General features: G+C 42.6%; 1 protein-coding gene across 1 annotated transcript in view; it reads left to right on the forward strand.

Moving 5' to 3' along the window:
• Nucleotides 1-805: 805 nt before the first annotated feature.
• LOC128710349 (IQ motif and SEC7 domain-containing protein 2-like) overlaps nt 806-23344 on the forward strand; it is a 53390-nt gene continuing 30851 nt past the window's right edge. The window contains exon 1 of the mRNA XM_053805402.1: nt 806-1515. Within this exon, the coding sequence (XP_053661377.1) occupies nt 806-1515 (710 nt within the window). The remainder of the gene's footprint in view (nt 1516-23344) is intronic.

Raw genomic sequence — 23344 nt, forward strand, 5'->3', positions numbered from 1 at the left:
CTGTGAATGCCTACGCAGTTTGGAGGATTTTGGACGGTACTTTCTGTGTTTCGAATGTTTCGTGTTTGTATTGATTGAGTCAGCAGCAAGAGTAACAACTTAATAGGCTTTAAAATGCGTCAGTGAGAAAACCAGGATGACGAACTCGCTCACACATCTTCAAACACTCAAACAACATTCCTTAAGACTGTGTAGAATGCTAAGCAGTGAACCCAGCAGTGTAATTAAAATGTTCATTTGATTTACAGCGATTTCCGCAACGTAGTAGTGCATATTAAAGTGTAACGAGGAAGAAAACGTGCAAATACGAAGTTTTCCGAATTTATTAAACGAACTAATTACTTACCGATCAACGAATAATAGTGAACTTCCCGGTTTATCTGTGTTGGTGTTGCGGACTATCTTCAAAGCTCTAGGTCTAATCAGGAAACAACAAACGGCTATATAACACTGTGGTTTTGTATGATTGTTTTCCAAATCTTTTGGAGAAAGTGAAACCGATGGTATCAAGCTGGTACTATTGCCATCTTCGGTGGTCCTGCACGCGCTCTTCACAGTGTTCGAGTCTACCGAAAGACCGCAGATCCTCCCATTAACTCCCCGGGGTCAAGTACGGCTCCGCGCTCACTCAGCACGTTCATTAGCTCAGGGCAGAGTTCGACGAACTTCCGGCGTGTTTGTGGCCACCCGTGACGATACACACACACACACATAAAACGCACATTGGCGACTCTAGAGGGACCGCCTTAGTGCGGGACATCCACTCCGATCCCTGCCGACCGGAGAAGCTGCACCACCAAAAATCATGCTCGACTCGGAGCTATACCCACGCGGCGGGGACACTCATCACGGGCAGCACGGACATCATCATCACCACCACCATCATCACCATCATTACAAGTCACCGCATCACCGACACTACCACTCGCCCTCACCCCACCACCACCATCAAGGGGTGGAGCGGGAACGGAAGTCAAGATCGTCACCCCGGCATCACCATCTTCAGCACAGTGATGGCGAGAAGCTGAAGTACCAGAACGCGTTCGGTGGTTCGGTGGGCAATATCGGTGGCTCGTCTTCGTCGGAGAAATATCACAAGTACTTCCCGCACCATCTGCTGTCGGGTGGTAGTGGTACCGGTGGCAGTGGTGGCTACTTCGATCTGAGTGACAAACTGGATAGCCTGAATTTGGGTGGAAGTCGAGGTTCGGAAAAGAGCAGTCTGATTAGTGGGAGTGGAAGCAGTGCGCTTAGCGGTGGAGGTGATAGTAACAACAACCATCAACATCATACATCCGGTTCGGCTAGTATCCTTAGCGATACAACAGCGGCTGGCAGTGGTAGCAATGCGAGTGGAGGAAGCAGTAAGAAGCGCACGATAGTGCTTGTGGGCGACGGCAGGAGCCGAGTGAGACGAGTCGTGAGGACACAGACGAGACAGATCACTGTGGTGAGCTACTCCGGGCGGAAAAAGGAAACGGAAACGCACACCAGCCACCACGCGACTATTGTCAGGTGAGATTCGAATCTTGTGCAGGACTTGCAAAAAACCATGCTCAAATCTGAGGTTAGGTGCTACTAAGTATTTCGCTTAAGAATACTGGAATACAAATATTTATTAAGCTTGAGAATGAACTGAATATGTGGCTTCAAATTTAAAATGCTGTTATATTAGACCAAGTAATTTATTGGCATTAAAATGTTGTCAGTTTAATTAACATTTTTATTTCTTTCTGTGCTTTCAGGTAAATCCATTTCTCAAGACAAATCTTCAAGTTCACGATAAGCGTTTCGGATAAGTATAACGCATTTATGTATTAACAAAATTTACGTCCTAAAGTTACAAAGGCCACCATAATGTTATAAACATGCTTTGAGCAACGACATCGTTATAAAGAGCATAATTGACTCTTGCTTTAAATGAAACAGCGAAAGCAGACGCACTTTTATGCGTTTTGCTTTATCGCAAAATAAATCTAATCCCCATTGGCACAACAAATGGCTTTACATCATCGCTACTAGCATAAAGCTGGGAGTTGCATCGCACTCCCAACGAGCACAATTAGCATTTTTCTCAAGCTTCACAGCTTCGCGCTCGTATCTCATCGGTGGGTTGACAAGTTTTGTTTGCTTTTAATTTGTGAAACATAAAACAAACCTTAATGCAATTCACGTGGACACGACGCGGGAGGGGATTGCAACAAGATTTAGAAAAAAATATCATTAAATTCGTGGGAAAATTAATGCAAAGCCTATCGCGTAACAGAAAGTGCAAGAGTGGAACCTCCCGGTGCGTCTCAGATATGTATTTTTTTTATTTTCATTAGCGCTACTAGTGTGGGAGAAAAAAGGGTTAAAAGGTAAGGTTGAATGAAGGGAACCGGGATACCCAGATCGATGATAAATCTGAGTAGTAGTTCCCTTTTGACCAGCATCCATTTGAGATCGGCGCGTTTGTGTCGATTATGTAAATCGCCCAACCTACCGGTGCTTGTGCACAAGTGAGTTGGACAGATTTACAAACGATTGGAATAAAGGCGAAGCGAATAAAAAGCCCGTAACCCCTTTATTTCGTCTCGACAAAGCACAGCGTAAAGTGCAAACCATGTGAGTCAGTCATCGGAACACAAGCGATTTGAGACTTGTTTCGGGAGCTAGCTGGTGTTGAGATTTGGTGAAGATTAGTTTCACCATTAGACACCATTAACTGCCCTTGTGGGATGGGAAGCGCGTTTGTGTTGGGTCATCTTCGCTCGTCAACTGGCAGGTGTTTAAGAGAGGGAGGTTTGTCATCAGCGTGAGAAATCGAATGCTTGCCGATCGAAGTCATCATCGCACAACCGTTGATGAAGGTGTTAAAGGGAGTTCTAGCAACATCTTTATTAGGTTTCAGAGATACTCGTAAACGATTAGTGTATTGATGACCTTACCAGCCAGGGTAGACTAACAACAGCTTCTTTGTTACCGTGCACTGACCCCCCACAACCAAGCGTAGCTGGTAAATCTTAGACCTCTTGCACGAGACTTGATTTTTTGTTGATTTATGCTGCTTGACAACACAGTAAAACAAACAACACAGTCATATCCTTGAGAAACGATGTACAATGAAAAAAATATGAGCAATTAGACTGAAACAACACACCGCACAAAAAAGAGCTCATGATGTAAGGGTTTTGGGTTTGAGATTCGTGAGAGGCGGCCTAGCCGTGTTTCTACAAAAATGTGTTCGGTGAAAAATAAATCGATCCATGTCCGGAAGGTGTATGGCATGGCTATCGAATCACAGGAAAAATGTACACATTTTCGTTCGTTTCACGTTCACGAGCTGACTTTTGCTATGGGGCTGAACCTGTTGAGCAGGAGACATTAACATACGTGTGTGTTGTGTTTTTTTTTATTCTGTTTTAGAATGCTAAAGTTTAAAATGGAACCTAATTCCCACACCTTTGAGGGACTCTTAAATGTTTGTTGTCATTGTACATGATCTTTGATTCCCAGATTGTGGCTAATTGCCTTGTTCGGGAACAGAGTAACTACGCTCAACGATGTTGATAGATTACATTTCAGGTTGAACGGATTTGAACGCTTATGAAAAAATGTTGCGCGGTAAAACACACACTGGGGAAATAATTCGTTTCGCAACTAGCTGCCGTCAACCTGACGGCGACAAGAACTCCAAAGGCCAAAGGAAGTCTTGTCCTAAAACCTGTGGCTAATATTTCCAACGTTCGCTGTGACTTGATCGAACTGAGCGGCCAGCAACTGCATTTCGCTTCGGTAGGTACGTGTGTTTTGTAATAAAACTTGGCCCCCTACGGACATCGGTAGTAGTGGAGTCGCTACCTTTTACAAAGCACCATCGAGAACTCGGATAGTTGCACGCTCGCCTCGAATTGCACCCGAAGTGTTCTACCCGCAGTGCCGCTGTGTTGCATTTGCGTGTAATGTAACCAGCCCTTCTAGACGCCGGCTCGGCCATAATCGGCAGCGTGGTGAAACCTGTGGTGTAGCTCCCGGACACTAAAAATAACCAGTCATAAAATCTTACATTTCTCACGATCTCCCTCGTGATCACCTTGATTTGGGTGGGGATAAACGTGGCTATAAAGGTGATATGACGAGTGTACAAAGTTGTTGCACTAGAACAAAAGCATCCATTGCAATAAATGTGCTACTCAACCGGTAGTTCGAGTTTGAATGATGATTTTTGATCTACTGATTAAACTCGCGGCTGTAATTTTTTATATTGGAGAACTCCGCATATAAATATTTAGTTACATATTGCTGGAGATGTAAAACGCTTTAAATTGATGAGCTCTGTTCATCTGGATCGTATGTATGGATGGTTTATTAGCTTAAGCTTCCTGTGTCTATTACCATCATAGCGCTAAGACACTACCCTACGGCTGCACATTAACAATAACGATAAACGTCCTTTTCATTGCATGGGCTCTAATCCCTTGGAACTCCGCATTCATTCATCAACCTCGGGCTATTTATCACTGCGTGTATCGTTTATTGTTCGGGCCAGCTTCCTTTTGCTGCTAGATCCACTGACGTATAGACCTCAATGCGCAGACGCTCACGAACTTGGAGGTAACTGTAAAGGTCACACTAGAGGCAAACGTCTCCTAACCGGAATCGGGGAACGGAGGTTGAGCCAGTCTGGCAGTGCACGCGCACGATCGAGAATTAATTATTGTTCCCCCGGTAGATTCCCTCTCCTGGCGAAGGACACGTTACCGCCCTAGAAATATGTGCGAGGCCCGTACCAAGCACTAAACACTGCTAGAAGCGAACGAGGGGGAGATCAACAAGACACCTTCTACGTGTTATGAGTGGGTTCATGTTGCTTGTCGGGCAGTTTGAGCCAGCAAGTGTGGGATCTATCGTACCGTGCATGTACTGCAAGCGTCAATCGGTAGATCTCGGTAGGTACCGTGTTTCCAACGCGATCTTTCAAGTGTCAGTGTCAGAGCGTGACAGTTTGGGGGTGGTGTAAAATGGTTTGTTTACACAGATTTGGGCTTCAACTGAAGAAGGAGAGCTGCAAGCAGTTGGAGATGATTGGTATAAAAGAAACATACCCGTCCATCAGAATCGTTGTCAAACATAGATCGAAGTTCACAACACAATGGTTCACTCCTTCTGCTGTGCATCGAGATCGACAGTAAAGTTTGGAGTGGTTTTTCAATGGCGCATACTGTAGACCAAATCACCATCGCAGCAAACAAACTCGTTTCACTTTCGCTTCATTGATTGGACTATAAATTGCAGTGCTTGGAGATATTACCAAGCAACGTACAATGATTAACCACTGAGAATTGAGTTGTGGCTTGAACGTTCTTTGTTAATAAGATATATTAGTCCACATATCGTGGGTATGTTAACTCAGCCTGCCTCTAAAAGAGAGACCTCTCGCTCGCTGGTACAGTTTGCTTAAGAAACGTGAAAATTATCATGTCAAACCAATCGATATGTACAAACAGACGCTCGCTCATGTCTTGCCGTAATGAACCCGAACGTGACATTGACATTCACGCCTTTTATCAACAGTGGCCACCACCTTTCTACCCAACGGGGGTATACGTGGCTTATAAAGAAAGAAGTAGGTAAAATCGCGAGCATCACAAGCGTCTGATTGAATTCTGGTTGTGAAAGGTGTGAAAGAGCTAGGCGACACAGAATGTACAGTGTACGAAGTTCATGGCGTATCTGCCCCAACAGCTACCCAGTAACAACCTTGATAGCTATTGCTGGAATTAAGTCCCGGAACGAAGGGCATGGTGATAAAGCATTCTACGGTCCGCAATTTTAAATGGCACTGGAAGGACGTCCACTCGCAATGACCAGGTGTCCCTTACGTCCCTGCATAAATGCACTTCAGCTTCATAATTATTTATGTTTGAATCTTGATGGTAAAAACTGTTCGATAACATCTACTCAAAACGAAAAGGACAAATAGATCGCATTTTAACTGAAAACAGTACGAAAAGAGTATAAAAAAACACATGAACATTAAGCCTATTCAAACCATATGCTTCGTAAACCATTCACTTTCCATGTGATGCAAAAATTGTTTACAGCATTTTTTTATCGGGGCCAATGGAAGGATTTATTTTGAAAACCTTAATTAGCCTGTAGTAATTATGGTTTATTTAGATGTTTTTGCTTCATTTTCATTGGAGCTGGTTGTGTCATAGCTCTTAGTAGCAACAGGTTACCATGCAGAGGTCAAGTTTAACGTCATTCTAAATTAAACTTCCCTCAAGTAGAGCTCTTAAATTACGTAAATCTCGCATGGTTCGTTTTACACTTCCATTCCATCTTCCATTCGAAAACTTAAACGACAACCAGCAAATTAGCGGGGAAAATCACCCCAGCAGAAGATTGCTGTAGCGAATTCAATTAAATCGACGCCTTTAAAAGGACAAGGGCGTCCTCCGTGCAAACGACAGTTTCCAAAATGGAACGATAGTGTTTCGCGTCACAATCCATTAAGAAACGATAGTCACTTCCTCGGACGCTACAGTGTGACGCTTAGCTCGTTTAACCAGCTGCACACGAGACGCAACACTCACATATTGCCCGTTCGCGTGACTCATCAGTCTTGTGTTTGTACATTATCGAGGTAGGGTTTTGCTTGCTTGATTATTTACCTTGAAAAAGACACACACAAAAGCAAATCCCCTTGGCACTGCGAAAGATGCTGAAGATTCACAATGAGACGGTGTCGACATAAGTCAAGCGTATACACGCTCCAACCGCTGCAATGAGAATTGTGGCGAATGTAACTTACCATGTCGAGACACTCGATACGAGACGGGTTTAAAATGGACAAGCGTTTGAGACAACCACAACAAAGCCAGCGATCATCGACGATGGTAACCGCAAGCATGGTAATGAGTTCATGTAGTGCGGAATTTCCCTGTTCAGATTTTCCATGCTTGAGTCCCTTTCGTTCGGAGACGACATTTCAAATTTTTAGCCATATTTAGGCGACAGGACATGTTACTTCCACTGATTATGGGCTCAATTTTTCAATTTTGAAAGTGATCCTTTGGCCCTACTTTCTTTATTCCAAGAGCTCACAAGATAGTTTTGATAGTCACTGCATACACACCTAACTCTTTTAAAACCTACTTCGTTTTGAAGGCTGTATTCTTCAAGGCATTGCCTTACCGCACTTAACATATCTTAGTTCTAACCAAAAAGGACTATTACTAGTTTAATTATATTATAAATACGCATATCTACTCGAGCAATTGCTTTTAGTAGCCCTATCTTGCAAAGAATTCCAAAGAAAAGCAATTACTATCGCACTCCGTTGAAGGCCTAAGAAGGTATCGTAGAAGATCTTACCGATATAGCTTACTGCTTCTTCTCGGTGAATGAGTACATTCCATCGTGCAGCAACGTTTACCTTTAATTGGACAGAAATTTGCTACCTTGCGAAGCACGTGTGAAGGTTTACCGCTTGTTATCCATGCGAAACGTAACCACGATGACGTTTGCATTTCACCATCACCCAGCGTCTAATCGGTGCAGGTGCATCTAGACGATCTTTCATTTCTCCATCTGCTTGACCAACATACCACGCACGGGACGGTAGTGCTGGATATTTATTACAAACCATTCAAAGGATGAAACTAATGATGAGCATGCCGGGTATTGTAAGAAAACGTAACGTGATTGCGGTGCCTCAGAGGATCTCAGGCCGTTTCGTCGCTTAACCACTAATTTGGTGTCGATTTGCAAATGGCATTCTTCGGAAATGTGGCCTCCGAATGGTGGTAATGCCTTCATTTGCATACCTCCGTGCGCCTGGTCGCCTTCTCCAACCGCGAACGATATCACGATCGTGACGATGAAATTCTGTTGCTTTTTAATGCACGACTACACGGGTGTTGGGAATTTGTTCAGTCCATACCATCAACCAAGACGGAACCGGTAGCGATAATTCACACGGATGAAATGATGAAGATCAGCAGCGTGAGGTGATCTGTCAGCGGTTGTGACTGTGTGTGATAATGAAGCGCGCTCGCGCAAAGCCACTGCCTGCCCGGGGGGAGTAGTGCTAATTGTATACTTGGCCTAAATCGCTCTTTCTTTTCCCGCCTTTTGGTCGCCTGTTCCGTCTTTCGCGGGGTAAAATGGTAGTGATTTGAAGGTTATGCTAGTGGTGCGAAAAATTAGTGTTTCTTAAAAGCGCTTCTTCAGGTGATAATTGCAGCGGGAAAAATTATCACCCCTTCCTGACGGAGAATACATTCATACACTGAGCAGAATGGGTGACTAAATTCTTGTCCCTTTCCCTGTATATCGTTGCCGGTGTAAAGGTAGAAATGGGAGACTTTCCCTTTTCTAGAGCAAGACAAATAACGGACATACCCGGTTCCTCTAATCGTTTCCACTCAACAGCCATAATATTTCCATTAACAAACCAATGATAAATGGTAATTTTAGGCAAAAATGTTTAAACCGTCAAATTTCGTTTCATGCTGAATTTGACATTCAAATTTTGGCCTACTGCACACGCGCGTGAGGTCAAAACCCCTTTATCATTCAAAGCAAAACCCGCATAAACGGTTCATCGTTTTGCCATTTTCCAATGGGAGGAGATTTTAGTACATTTCCCGTTAAACTCGGGCCAACTTCGCGAGACACATTTTGCTGAAATTTCACTTTCGATCGGCTACGAAAATGGGATAGTTTCCCCCTGTCGTGGGTTCCCACCGAGTTGGAATGCGCTTTAACCGAAAGTGATCGAAATGAGTCGGAGAAAAAACAAGGTGCATACTAATAAAATGCCGAAACGGAAGGTGTGGCATCGTTTTTTTTCTCTCTTTTCTTTGGTCTAAAAGCTCAAGATACATGCCTCGCAGCGTCTTCCTGCGTCTGGTGTACGATTAAACGGAGGAAACCCACCCAAAAAATTGGTATACGTATTGAAAAAAGTAGAAAATCGCAACAATTTTCCTACGTTCATCCGCAGTGGAGAATAAATAGGTTCGTCGTTTGTTTTCTTTTTTTCCATCCGTTTTTAAAATGAATTTTGCGCCAAACTGTAAGTAATGTCGAAAGCGAAACCAAAATTCAAACTGCAGGTGGAAGCAAAGTAAAAAAAAACATACGAAGTGGATGAACATTTGAACACAGAATTATGTTGAAAACGAAAACTCTCCCCCTTTTGGCATGTGTGTTATGTGTGTGTGTGTGTGTCGGTTTGTGCTCGATGAGCCGGAGCCGACAAGCGGATCAACAGCAGACCCTCCCCATGCTGTGTTTTCTTTTCCACTCTTCAATCATGTTTTTGCTATGTTTCTAATGGATTCAGTTTAAACTTTTGCTCATTTTCATGTACGCTGTGCTTGCTCTTGGCGTACAAATTGATTTTTTCTTTATTTACAACTACATGCTTCCCGTTCGCGCATGTGCCCTATGGAGGATGGCTCAAAACAGACCGCCCATCCGAGGGTTAAAAATTTACGATCCCCCGTGTAGTGAAAGAAAGTGAGTTAAACGCGAAAGATTTGACTATAGTTGAAAACAACCCCCCGTAAACTTGTTTACGTCCGTGCCCGGTCGCGCCGAAAATTTTAGACAGCACACGATTTCAATGGCCGCTAAGCGAGGAACCTTTAAAAATGAGCGATCGGAGATCTTCGGTTCGGCCCAATGAAAATAAACCTACTGCCCGACTGAAACACACCGTCACGTCGTTTTCCATACCGTCATGCACCTCACGAATTTTTCCACGCGAAAAGCGTCAGGTTTTTCAGTCGCACTGGTTTTGCTAAGCTGTTTTTCTATCTCAAAAAATGCTGAGGTTCGTTAATGCAGACCGAGGTCACGACGGAAGGTTGTACTCGATCGTTCACCGTTGAGCTTGAACCTTTAGGAAAAAAAGATAGTAGCAAGTGCAAAAGAAGCGCACGCTATGTGCCAAAATTAAGGTCAGAAATGATGTGCCTCACGGTTGCATCGATCGATGGAGGGCGAACGCAACGGAGGAAGACCAATTAGCCGTGATTGATTTTACTTACCGGTGCGATGGGTGTCTACCCCCACCACGTTTGGATGAATTTTGGCGCGAAGCACTGTGGTACATTCGTTTCGTTTCCCGTCAGAAAATCTGAAGGTTCCTCATACCACTCGGGGCTCCGATCGTTGATTAGCGGATTTGCAATGGAGCAAGCTATATCTTCACCTGCGGAAGTCGTAGCCTGCGCTTAGTTTTAATGATCCATTCGAATGTTTGTTTCCCCCCCCCCCCATGCCCATGCTCGACGATGCTCAAATTATGCAGCCACATCCAAAGCGAGTGTTTTGGGGGGAGATGGTAATCGGACGCGGGTAGTCCTAAAGCACCCGGACGAACTACTCACTTTCGGTGGTGGTTTAATGGTAATCAAACATTTATCGATCGATTTTAATATGATGATATTCGATTTTCTCATCATGGAAGAAGCATAAACGTGGAAACACTTGCACGAACATTATTGGCGGATGTATTGGAAAACGATTATCTGGCAGCGATGTGTCTCTGTGTGTTAAATGAAGCGATTTCAATGAGGAATTTGTTTTAAATCTGCAAATAATGTGTTTTTATGTAATCGATAAATTGGAATTCTATAAACAAAGACGATTGGAAAATGTCATTCAGTTTGAATATAAATAAATTTAAGATTTCAGTTCTTCCACTTCGAAACAGTATTCTCATAACTACTTCATGCTGTGAACCACATTGGAGGTTCACGCACACTTTTCCCAACTGTAACTAGCCTTATCTAACATCTAAGCGCCACCATTTTATCGCACCGATAGCATTGTATTGCGAAAAAAAGTGCCCCAAATACTTACCATTATGCTTTGTTTTTGCTCCCTTCTTTCTCCGGCGCAATGATGCAACGCACTCGCCCCCCTCGAATGAGAAACATTGATTGTTCAAAGCAACTTACGCAACTAAACGCTTCGGTCAACCAGCCGAGCAGGAGGAAACATTTTCCAAGTGAGAGTAATTTTCCGATTCACTGGAAAGCCTGCCTGTTTCTCTCGCTTTTCCGTTAGTTTTCTTCACCCACAAACCATGGTATGCAAATGATAGCACACATTAAATGTATGGTTGCCGAGCGGTCGGCTTACACTTGTGCATATATCTGCATCTTTCCTCATCGGCAATTTTCCATCGTCTGACCATCCCTGTAGCATCACAACGAAACCAATTTTATCTTGCCCCGCTCCTTTTGCCAACGCTAGTCGAGAGGGTTCGAGCGCTCTCGTCGGCGGAATGGTTAAACGGACAGGAAAACGTTGCACCCCGGCAACGAGGAAGGCTGCAAGCGTAAGTGTGCCATTTATGATATCATCGAAACGAAGGTGGAAAGGAAACACAATTCAAGCCTCTATGCCCGTGTGCTTTTTCCATCGGTTTTCTGCGTTTATCTGGCCTTGTTTTCTTGTCTTATTGACGCCGGACATCATCGCCTCTTCTCATTTGCATGACGTGTCTGATGCACCGCTGCAGCGTGTGCTATTGTATGCTGAAGGTGTGTGTGTTGTTAGCGCGGTTACGAAACAACCCTCTCGCTGTAAAGCTCACTACTGACACCGAATTGAGTCTTCGCGCTTTTGTGATGTCTTCTCGGATTTTTTTTCTCTCTGAATCCACGATTAAGACTCCGTCTGTCTTAATCGAATGTACCTTTTTTGCGTGCGTCTTGTTTTTGCCATAAACCTCGTTCCGGTTTACCTTCGATCCGTGAAAGATAGACCGGGTGACAGCTGAAAAGAGGCACAATTTCTTCTTATTTTCGTTGTCAGTCTTGACCTGCGTAGCCTTGCTGTTGGCTATCTGTGACATGACATACCTCATGCTACAACGCCAATCCTGCCTATGGGAGGCACAGTTTATGAAAGATTTAAACTAATTTGACTTTCAACTTTAAGATAAAAAATAGAAGCATGACTTACAAATCGTAATAATCTTTTTTTTAAGAAATAAAAAATCATCATGTTTTAGGGATACGAAACATAAAAAACAGTAACATTTTATCATGAACCGAATAATTATTACTGAAATACAAAACACAAGAAATTCCATCGCAACGAAAGTAAAAAAAAACAGAACAGCTGAATAACTGCTACAGTGAAGCAAAGCTTCGAATCGATACCCTGCTGTCAGTGCTGAAAGCTTTCACGCCGTGAAAGCTAAAGCTGCATGTTCAGCTTGGTACCGTCACTGTATAGATGGCGCTAATAGCGTTTGGGAGAATAAAGTATTGTGCTATTGCTGTGGAAATCTTTGATACTGGGCTTGCGATGAAACCATTTTTTGGTTTCAACAACCAACCACCAATCACCATTAAATTAAAACAACCAACCACCATTCAATTAAAGAGTTGAGGGGGGGGTTGAAGAGTTGAAACTATAATTTAAGAATATCATGTTTGAAATACATATTATATTTTTTTAACTATTCGTAACGTATTACAACATTAATAATGAGCAATACGGCCTGGTTTCCTCTTCTCTAGGCGGTCTAACGACCTATTAGGTTATGCCTGCCAGATCGGACTTACTAGACTTATTTTTACCACGTAGCCGAATAGTCAGTCCGCGCTAGAGGGGATTGGTCCGAATGGGATTTTGGGTCGGTCCAGCCGTATGAAGATCGGCGCCTCTACCAATACACCATCAGGCCGCCCCTGTTCTGGCCATTCTTCATGAATAAAAATAGCAAAAATAATATCTAAATGCCTGTTTTTGTTGTAAAAATAATTAAATAAATTTAGTTTCTTTTTTTGAGGAGTGACCACCGGCACAATCGATCAGCAGACTGCGTTCCTCATTAGGAAGGTTGCACTGTTCATTCACCACGTTAGTACACCTGTCCCGTGTCCAGTAACGAAAAAGATCAGTTGCATCGATTAATGTGTATCCACCACTCGGCGTAAAGTGATCGTTAGAAAAGTGTTGCGCTCACCTGCTGCTCAACATCCGCTCCGTCAAGCAGGACCCGCCCAGACCGTACAGGCATCACTCCCATCATCACTGGTGATTGGACGTCATTAAACATAATTTGCAATGTTTTGCTGCGTTTGGCCGGGACGGGTTGTTTTACCCACTGCTTCCTGCGCATCGTTCCAATGCTATTGGGATGGAAATGGCAATGAATGTTCGAACGCTGGCGGCGTGCAGTTTGAAGACGTGTGACACATGGTAAATCGGTCGCGAACTGTCAATTTTGCCGTTTCGTCAACTTCCTAATACGTCATTTGCATAATTGATCGCGAAGGTTTTGCAGTGGGACTGTGCGTTGCAAAGGCAAAGAGGCGTGCGATGTTTGGTGTCAATTGATGACGTTAGATTAGGAAACGCGGTTAGTTCGAAATGAACAAGAAACTCTAATTATAGTTAGAGCTATTTTTATGGATAAGGACTATTTATTGATCTGTGAAATATAATTCACTATTCGCTTAAATATAAATCTCAACTCGGCTTTTCGACGGAGCTTCCAGCAAATCTTCAAACTTACCACTGCTTGTAGGAGAAAAGTTGTTAAAAAAGGACCATAAACTGTCCATCCTGGCACCTGGCACCATTTTCGTTATTTTGCTTTACGGTTCATCTTCCGAAAACGTGTGCCTAACAGCTTCGTTCTTCGGTTTCTAGACCGCATGTGGAGGAATTCTTCTACGGAAGGATGGATGTTATTTTTTCGTAGAGAATCCCTCTCGTTTCCACATTTGCTTTTCCATTCCGGCACTGGTTAGGTGCTGTTTTATTGCTGTTCTTACTCTGACTTGCACCGGACCAGTGCATCTGTGAAAGGACATGAGCAATGTAAACCAGCCCTAAAGGTCGTCCAGCCCATCGGGTTTTCTCGCCCGCACTGCTTGACAGGTTTATCCCGAATAAGTAAGTAATATTCTTCGCACTCCTCTTCAATCTACATTCGTTCGAACCGAATATCGCGAGCTAAAGCTCTAAGGTTTTCTTTCCGGATCTTTCGGCCTCTCTGAACGAAAGTGGCAGCTGCAGTTTTTCTTCCCCGTTTTCATCCACACATTCTTATTCTGCCTATTTCGAATGCACCCACACCCAATCGGACTTGGTGTACTCTTGATCGATTATATCTCGTTTATTTGGCATTTTTTTGTCCATCTCAGCCGACCGAACGGTTGATTGCACAGCTTGATGCGTGTGAGATGCAATTAAAATAAAAAATAAAAAAAAACTAAATCGTTTTTGACGCCATCCATTCCTAGGCGCGGTTCCAAAACAGCGGACGGCAGCTGTTTTTAATAAAACCCGCTTTTAAAGACACTCTGGAAAAATCATCTAAATATCGCGCCGTCATCACGCCGTTCAGCTTCACGTTTTGGAACGGTCGTTCAGAATAGAATTCATTTAACAGCACAGCATCACCACCGGAATCACTACAATGGGGACACATTTGATACACCGCATCGATGTTTCCGCACTGGGCATCGGCGGTACAGAAGCTGTTGGCGCTGATTTAAACGTCAGAAGTCCGCCGGAAATCCGGCTAGAGTTAGTTTTATTTAGTCTGAAACGATGCCGCATCGCGTGTTAATAGTTTGTGATCAATTAGTCACAGCTCCAAATTGCCGGTAGATTTGATGTGAAGCTGGGAGGGAGTACACCACGCACCAGACGAATTATTTATGTCGGTCACTGTCGGTAGGTTATATGCAAATGAAGCTGAAAATGGCGGGAAGCTTTTAAAATGTCACCTTTTTTCGGCGGTGAAGATAATGAAACAGAAATAAAGGCAACTGTCATGTTGTGCGCTTGATTTATTGTATTCGCTGTGGGCTAAATAGTATTTGTAGTGAGGAATATCCATATTTATTTAATCGCTTGGTTTATGGCTAAAATCATTTTCATATCCAAAAGGCTATCGGGGACATTTAATTTACACTTACCAAAGCGTCAAATAACACTTAATGGATCAATTATCACTTTTTAAGTTAAGTTATACTGGAGAACTTTTAGGTCACTGGCACCCGAGCATTGCCTTTTCTTCGGAAATATTCTTCAATTTAATTTTTTGCTTCATAAACAACCAAACGTTATGACATTTAATCCGTTGTCACACCAGATGGTCGATTTTAGGTTACCAATTGCGAGATGTGAGGGTTATTTGCATAACTCCTTCAAAATACGCCGGATCTCCAAACTCTCCAGTACATCATTCGATGTAAATGAAGAGGGCTCTAACAGAAGGTATATTCAAAACAAAATGTGCGTCTAAAATTTTTGAAACGGTCTGTTAGAGAATACTACTGATAGATTCTGTAAAGCATGAGCACGGTATCAACACTGGTTTGGTAAAGAAAGGAAGCCATAAACTCGACAAGATCGTCCGTCACCTGGCGTCACTTTAAACATACGTGGAACAGCCTGCACCGGTTGGTTGGTCCCCAAAAATCCTTCCGAGATAATCGTGACTGGAATCGGATTATGTTGCCTGCAACGATGTTTGTCTGTCAGGTTGAAAACATGGTACACCTTGAGCAGTGCTGCCCCAAAGCAAAGTGGTACAAATTAGGGGAGTTTGGCTGCTAAAATGAGAGAGAAAAAAGGATAAACAAAGCCTGAACGAAGTCACAGCTTTCGTTTGGTCAAACGCTTCAGGTGACGCATCGCGAGAAATGGGGAAAGCCAAACGTGTTCCAAAAACGAGTCGTGAAACATCTGCCCGTCTGGGCCGAGTCCTTTTTTCACTGCTGTCGAACGATGCGATGCCCAAAAGCGACACGGCGATCGCTTACATAATTATCATTTTGGAAGCAGAAAAGGGGGGAGAGAAGCTTTTTAATGCACTCCTACCCACCCGTTGGTACCTTTGGCTGTGGGGTAACTTTACTTTTGATTTCTTTCCCGTTGCGTTCACGGCCAGGTGTTGCACGATCGTCGTTGTTTTTAAATGCATGAAATATGAACAACAATTTGCGTTTGGCGATGCCTTTCTTTCGCTTCTCCTGTGGGAGGTTGTTATGCACGGAATAATCAACGATATCGAACGGTGCACACGGTGCATTTCGCTTATTTTGTACCATTTTGAGCTTTTTGAGAAACGAAACTGCAATACACTTTGTGGGACTTTCTTGTCGTTTTTACTTCCACAACAATGCACAAGACATGCGCCATTTATCGCTGCTGGGATTGAAACGAGATTCCCTCGGAGCAGCAGCCACCATCCAAAATGCGAACCAAAGTTTGCTTTTGAAGCCAGGTTAACTTTTTATATTCCCTTTTCGCGCGCCCATTTTTTTTTACTATACACTACATGCGATATCGCCTTTTGAATTGAGCTTTCAGGCGGCAGCAACTCCAGCAGGTGCTCCAGCCTCAAAAGCCGGTTCAGATTTCGGTGGACTTTTGGTTGCGGAGATTTCAAGTAAAGTCTTCCATCGACGGAGCAGGTGCACATTTTCTTCGGGAAAGCATCACAAACGCGTGCATCAACTGTAATCAGATCGCATGCTGGATGGTTGGTTCTGTTGGCTTTGAAGTGGTGGATGCAAATGGTTTTTTGTTTTGCTTTTTAATGGAGTTGAAAATAGCAAATCTTTCTGTGTTATTGCAGTGTTCTTCAGTGTTTTTCTTATAATTTTAGCTACGACAATATAGGGATTGAATTTGATGGATCAATGTGTAAAACTCTTTACACCGATGCAAAAATACTGCTTCAAAATCCTTGACAATACAATCCATCATCAGAAACGGATTGTGACGAAGATGATGCTACATCCTGTTGAGTAACTGTTTGCCTCAACTCAAGCCAGATTTCGCTTCACACATATTCTCGGCAGCTTTGCCGACTCCGAATGGTGAATAATAATCCGAAAGGATGAACCTGACTGTTGGTCGTACACGGTGGCAAAAGCCGCTTTTTGCATAAGCTCTACATTTGTTTGCTTGTAGATTTCGTTGTGTTGCGCTGATTCTTTTTTTTCTCTATAGAAACGAAATTCAAAAAGAATGTAAGGACATCGGGTATCATCGAAAGTAGCTTTACGGTTATGCACGAATGAAGTTGTTTGTGTATCTTATGTTGCCCGACTTTTTTCTGATGTTTTTTTTTTGGTTGAAAAGATATGTTTGAATTTATTAGAATCGTCGCGTTTTGCTGAATGATTTGCAAACAAACAACCTGTCACGAAAGCAAAACTATAGAAATGTAGTGTTAAGTTTTATATAGAGTTCAAACTGTCTATGGAAGAAGTAGACAAACTTCGTTATGGGATGTTTAAAACAAATTTAACATAATTATCAGGAATATTAACAAGTTGGAAACATCTCATAATGTATTAGTTGGACGTATTATTAACTTTGAAGAGATTCTTGTAACTAAATCAAAATTAATGCGTTGATCTGTGCTCGTTCACGAGATTCTTCTTTACTCCTTTATTTAAGAGATTTTTTCTCTAACAAGGAAACCATATTTAAAAACTCTTTTCGTGTATCTGGTTTAGCCTCTCTTTGAGTAAGGTTTTCGCTTTCAAAAAAGAACTAAACATACGGACACAACAACAAAAAACCCACACGCACTCAAAAACCCACAGCAGACCGCCCTGCTGCGAAGCTTCGCCTACGGGTGAATGTAAAGTAATGAACGTGCAAAGCAACAGATGATCCCAACGGCAGCTGCTACCGATTTTTCCTTTCGCTGTTTCGAGTTCTTCTCTTGGAAGGCTTTCCTTCGTCTACGAGAATCGTTCGTCCGTATCGTCTGTCCCCGATGGCATCGATCTGCAACGAGATACGCCGTACTTTACGCCGTCCGCCAACATTCGGATTAACGCTTGTTTTGATTCCTTTGAACTGAAGTTTCACAAAATACTTCTCCTTCGGGTGACAGCAAGCACTCACAGCAAGTCTCTTGTGAAGAGCAGTGCGTGCAGTGCAGTACACGTTTTCAAAAATGTCAATGTTTGTATGCGATTTGCGGCCCTACCCTTGCAATGCCGCCACCTTCGCCAAACGCTCCTGCCACGTGTTGCTTGTTCGCTCTTGTCCTGTTTAAATATTGATCCACGAGAACGCACGACTCACGATCAAACAAATATCCACTTGTGAGAAAACGGTTCATCGGCATCTTTATGGCAGCGGCAAGCGCGTTTGATATTTGAGAATCTCCCAATCGAAGAAAATCGTATAAACTATACACCTCCTGCAAGTCACTCTTAACAGTTAAATATAGCTTACGGGCAGGAACGAATCAAGTGTCATGGGCACTACGTAATAAGCATGTCCTACGCGTGTAACCGGGAAATAATTGGAGGTCTAAGTCCTTTCCATCGTTCGGTGGTTATTTTCCACCGCGTACGGTAGCTCTTCGCCTATTCAATTTGGATGTAAAATTAATGTCAGATATCGAACATGCTAGATGCTACCTGTTTATCCCACAGCACGATTGGATGGTTTAACAAATAATCAATTAGCATGGTTTTAAATAAGTTTTTTTTATGGGAACTAACTGTGGAAGTGTTATGCATGAATTCCACGATTAAACATAGATTTTGTAAATATTGTTTCATTCACATACATTCGCATTTCTTTAAAGATGGAACGGTAGTTTTAGTTTATTTTGCTGATTCATTTTCTTCGTCTAAATCTTTCGATCCCTTTTCTCATCTTTCTTCAACAAGCATAAAAAAGAACTCAAATCTAAAAACTAATCTTTAAGCCTCAAGCTTCGTAAGCTTTTAACAAAATACAAAAAAGGAACGGTTGATGAGCTGCCAAGTCTCATGTCCCATAATTGAATCAATTTTCAATGGAAACCTTTTGCACATAGGAGCATAAAATTTCTCGATCCAACTTGCTACAGGTACTGGTCGTGGGTAGAAATATGTTATACCCGAACAAAAAAAAAAGGATCTATGCAGAGAAAAATCGACAATTTTCTCCGCAGCTACTCCCGATACGCCCAACCTTCCGTGGCTCTTCAAAAGGATGCAGAGTGCCTATTATTGGTTATTTTTTTAAAGGACAAATACCAGCAAAGGTATCGAGGAAAAAGACCCTGCAATGCATTTTTACGCCCGATTTGATCTGCCAGGCATCTATAGTTGCAGATAGGATGAAGGTGAACGAAATTTTGTTTCATTCCTTTCTGTTCCATTTCTCTCAGATGAGAAGAAGCGGCTGGGATAAAGGTGGCCCTTAAACAAGCCTGAAAGAGGTAGGCTAGAGTGACAAAAAAGGACATCGTCAGGATTTGTTTGGGGGGCCCTTTTTCTTAGTTCCTTTTCTAAGGATTCGTCAAATATTTGATCAAATAGAATTTTTCCATCCAGTGCTCCAGGGGTATTAGGTATTTTTCTTAATTTTTTTTGTTGTTGAAGGTACTTACTTACTTAAAAAAACTTACTTTTTTCCTAAAATTTTGCTTTTTGCGCGAGGTGCCACTCTCTTGAATGAATTGCAGCTCGCTACAGCAAATTTGGGCTGTTTTCGGTTATAAATAACTATGGATGAAGCATGTCGACTGATGTGCCCCAACGCGCTTTACTTGTCTCCATGGATGTCTGTCAATAGTGTAAAGTCTGGTACAAGCTTCCTGGTTTCCATGTACCTCACAGTCAGCGTAAAAGTGCTAGCCAGAAACATAAAACATAACCCAAAAAAAGCAAAGTTTCCCCGCTGTGTCGAAAGCAATAAATCGAATAACAAAAATTGCTTCGCTATAGTTTTTGCACCAGGCGCATGTCGTTGTCCTTTTGATGTGAATCACATGTCAATGCACGACGGCGATGTGATACGTGGCACAGTGACGTCTATTGGAATGCAAATATTGACTGTGGAGGAAACCGATCGCTTCCAACCACTTCCGAGTACACTTTAAGAATAGAGTTAAGGTGTGGAATATGATGCGATACAACGAGGAAACTGAAATTTGCCTTATTTGTACATTTTTTATTTGGTTTTTCGTCTTATATGTTCATGCATCAACACATATTTTATATGTACACTCATAAGTACAACACATATTTTATAAGAAAATCCAAAAGAATCTATTTCTGATAAGTTTGCAAGACTTTAAATTTATGTAGTAATTTAGGTAGAATGTTTCGAAAAATCCTTTCATATATCTACCTCCTTAGTATTCATTCAACTAAAACTAGTAAGATCTTCGTATTTTTCTGGCGATGTTTTCTTGTTCCGCTTTATTAACCCAGCCAAGTGCTCTTTTTTCGGTTGGTACAAATAGAACCAGATCGTCCTTTTAAGATCGTTTCGTAAAGGATAAACAGCGCCGTCCCGGGTACGAGATTTTCTAACGTACGTAAATTGCGATCGTAATAATTTATAAGATTTTACTGTCGGATCCTTTGATTTTGGATGCGTGATCCTTTTTCCTTGTTTTTTTTTGTACTGGTCGGGAAAGGAGAATAAGCAGCTATTTAGTGTGCTGGTGCGCGTACGTGATTCCGAGTTTATCCATGATCCGTTGGGTCTGTTATGAAGGTCGTTTGCCGGCAAAAATGATGGCACGGAGATAGTTTCCCAGAGGAACAATCTTACTCAACCGGTAGTAAGTATCGAACCGGCCAGCTACCGTGTGGATATTTCCCTTCCATCCTTAAAGTGTATCCTTTGGGATTTTAAAGGACATTCCGTAACGGAGCACTGTAAACTAGATCGAATCGTCTAAAACAAGAGGAGGAGTTTTTGTTTTCTTATCGTCGAAATCATGTTCCGGAAGGATACACCAAAAAGAATACGGACGAGATGCGCTTCAATGTCCTAACTGTCGTCATTTTGTGATTTTGTTCCGAAAGGCCACACAAACGCTCAAAGCAAAGGATCTATTCCCACCGTTCACCCAGTGCCCAATCAAGCAGATACAATTAATTAGAAAATTTTATTGTTTTTCCCTCATCCTGTAGATTCTACTTCACTCTTCAGAGACTTTTCAAACGTTGTCACGGTTAGGAAAGGTTTTTTTCCTACATTTATTTTTCATCGATGAAACACATTCCCACCCGCTGGACACATGTTTTCCGATACACTGTACGCCCCGACTCGTCCGCCATCTATTCGGGTGCACTTCTGTTCATGTCCTTTGCAATGCGGGTTATTCGTTTTGCCTTCTGCCCATTAGAAAACTCCGCATGCTCTCGGAGGATGCAATGCTTCCGCCCTTACCGGACATGCGGTGACATTTTAATGGTAGGGGGTTGAGCAGATCAAATTGCTCTTTTGCTTTGCATTCTTTCCGTAAATTCTTTATGGAGAATCATCATAAGAAAGACTAAACAGCAGGGGAGGAAGTTGAGGTCGATTCCTTCCGGTTGGAAAGTTGCTTAATGCAGTTCTATACTATCGAAACTACCTGTACTATCGAAGCTTATATGAATCGCAAATTTACCTTTGAGTTCAGTGAACAGTAAGTTCACCCTCTTGAATATGAAACGAAAAGGAGGAATTTAGTATGCAAGGATCGAAACAAATCCTTTACCATCATTCCTGAATTGTGTGGAAGTAAAAGGAGCAAAAATAGAAGCCTTTACCAAACAACAAACTGGTTAGATGGTCGCTTATGGTCCGAGCTACTTTCGGTTTTAGACCATTATTCCATCCAGTTCATCCTAGGACAATCGGAGATTGTTTTAAAAGTATGGGTCGCATCCGGCAACACTACTACCCGGTCGCAGTGACGAGTGGATAAAAACCTTAGCCAAAGGGCATGATTAATTGTTGTTTGCTGCTGCAGCCGACATGCATTTGGAAGTACCGATAAAAAATTGAACGAAAACAACATAAAGTACGGCACACATAAAATATTGCGACGATGTGACGTCTGCGAAATTGATCGTCGTGTCTGGTCCATTGATGAGGCACTTGGTTGCAGAAATTGTAGGATGTTTTTCTGTATATAAGAACTCTTAAAGGATCGAAGTCTATGGGAGTGGTTTTGCAATACCGCTTATCTCGCAGCTAGCTAAAGCAATTCTGCTTTATCACGTGCATCATAAATTTGAATATTGAATGTTTAGCAAAGAAATCCACTAGTACTTGTATGTTTAATGTTTATCGGTATTTCACAAGGGATAGATTATGTAACCTTCCAGTAATAAATCATGCAAAGAGGTTGATGTAAGTGAAATATTACTCCAAACTCATGCTACCACTTTCATCACACCCTTAGGGCATCCATCAATAAGCTGAATCATTAAAATCCATTATCGTTTCAAACTGCTAGACGAGATAAAGCATTGTTGTGATGTCCTATTTGTCTTGCTTTGCAATCGTCTAGCCACGCTCACTCTTGTGTATCTGCCGAGCAGGAACGTAGCGGAAAGCACCATTCTTACCAAATAAATTGGAAGGAAATTTGATATATTGACGTCCGATACCGAAACACCACCATCAGATCATTTCGGGAGCATGCATTCAATCGTAGAATTAGCAAGAATCGTCCTTCGTACGGGTCCATCCCAATGGTAGGTAATTATCTTGTTTCGAACTCTAGCCATCCAACCACACGCATTCCTATCGAATCTCCACTGGTGGACGAGAAAGGTTGTCCACCACTTTTCGAATTCGGGAGGATAATCGGGGATGCGTCGTCGACGACGTGATACACACGCAAAGATCCCACCGTAATCTTCGTCTGCATCATCGTCATCTTCATCATCATTAACATCGCGCTGCTACATCGATTTTCGGGCTAATCGGATGCTTCCAGCAAGACCACCCAGATCGCGTACCGAGCTTTCGATCCCGCTGTGCCTTCGACCGTCTTCCATTTACGACGTTATGTTTCACGGATCGTTTGTGTACACGGGAAGCGACTCCAACACTAGCCCTTGGCCCTCGGTTTCGAGGTCGTTGATTTTTTTTTTCGCCCGAATATCCCGCATTAAGTCGTCGGAAACCAGACGGGAATCAATGATTTTGAAGTTTGTAGTTGAACATAAATCTTCACATCGCTCACAAACGGTGCAGCATCCCAAAGTCTGCACTGATCCCAAAACGATTGTCCTAAAAAGCAAACAGTGACAGAAGTGTTTCGCTAGTTAAGATCCGAATGGAAATGCAAATCTCACATGTTGTCCTTGCCGGCGACGATTGCGTTATGAAAATGTCAAGTGTTTCATCTTGTCCCGCCAACCTTCCTCTGGCGGCAAAACTACAAATATTTGGATCTGCTGGACGACAATTTATGCATGCAAAAGACCTCCTTTGAGTTCTACCCCTATCGCCAAATCGGTTGGACATTTCAGTAATGTCTGGAAGGGAATTGTACAACAGAGCATGACGCCTGAGAGCAATTAGCCTCAGGCACAGGATCTCCGCTGGA

Source organism: Anopheles marshallii, chromosome 2, assembly GCF_943734725.1.
Source record: "Anopheles marshallii chromosome 2, idAnoMarsDA_429_01, whole genome shotgun sequence".
Classification (NCBI taxonomy): Eukaryota; Metazoa; Arthropoda; class Insecta; order Diptera; family Culicidae; genus Anopheles; species Anopheles marshallii.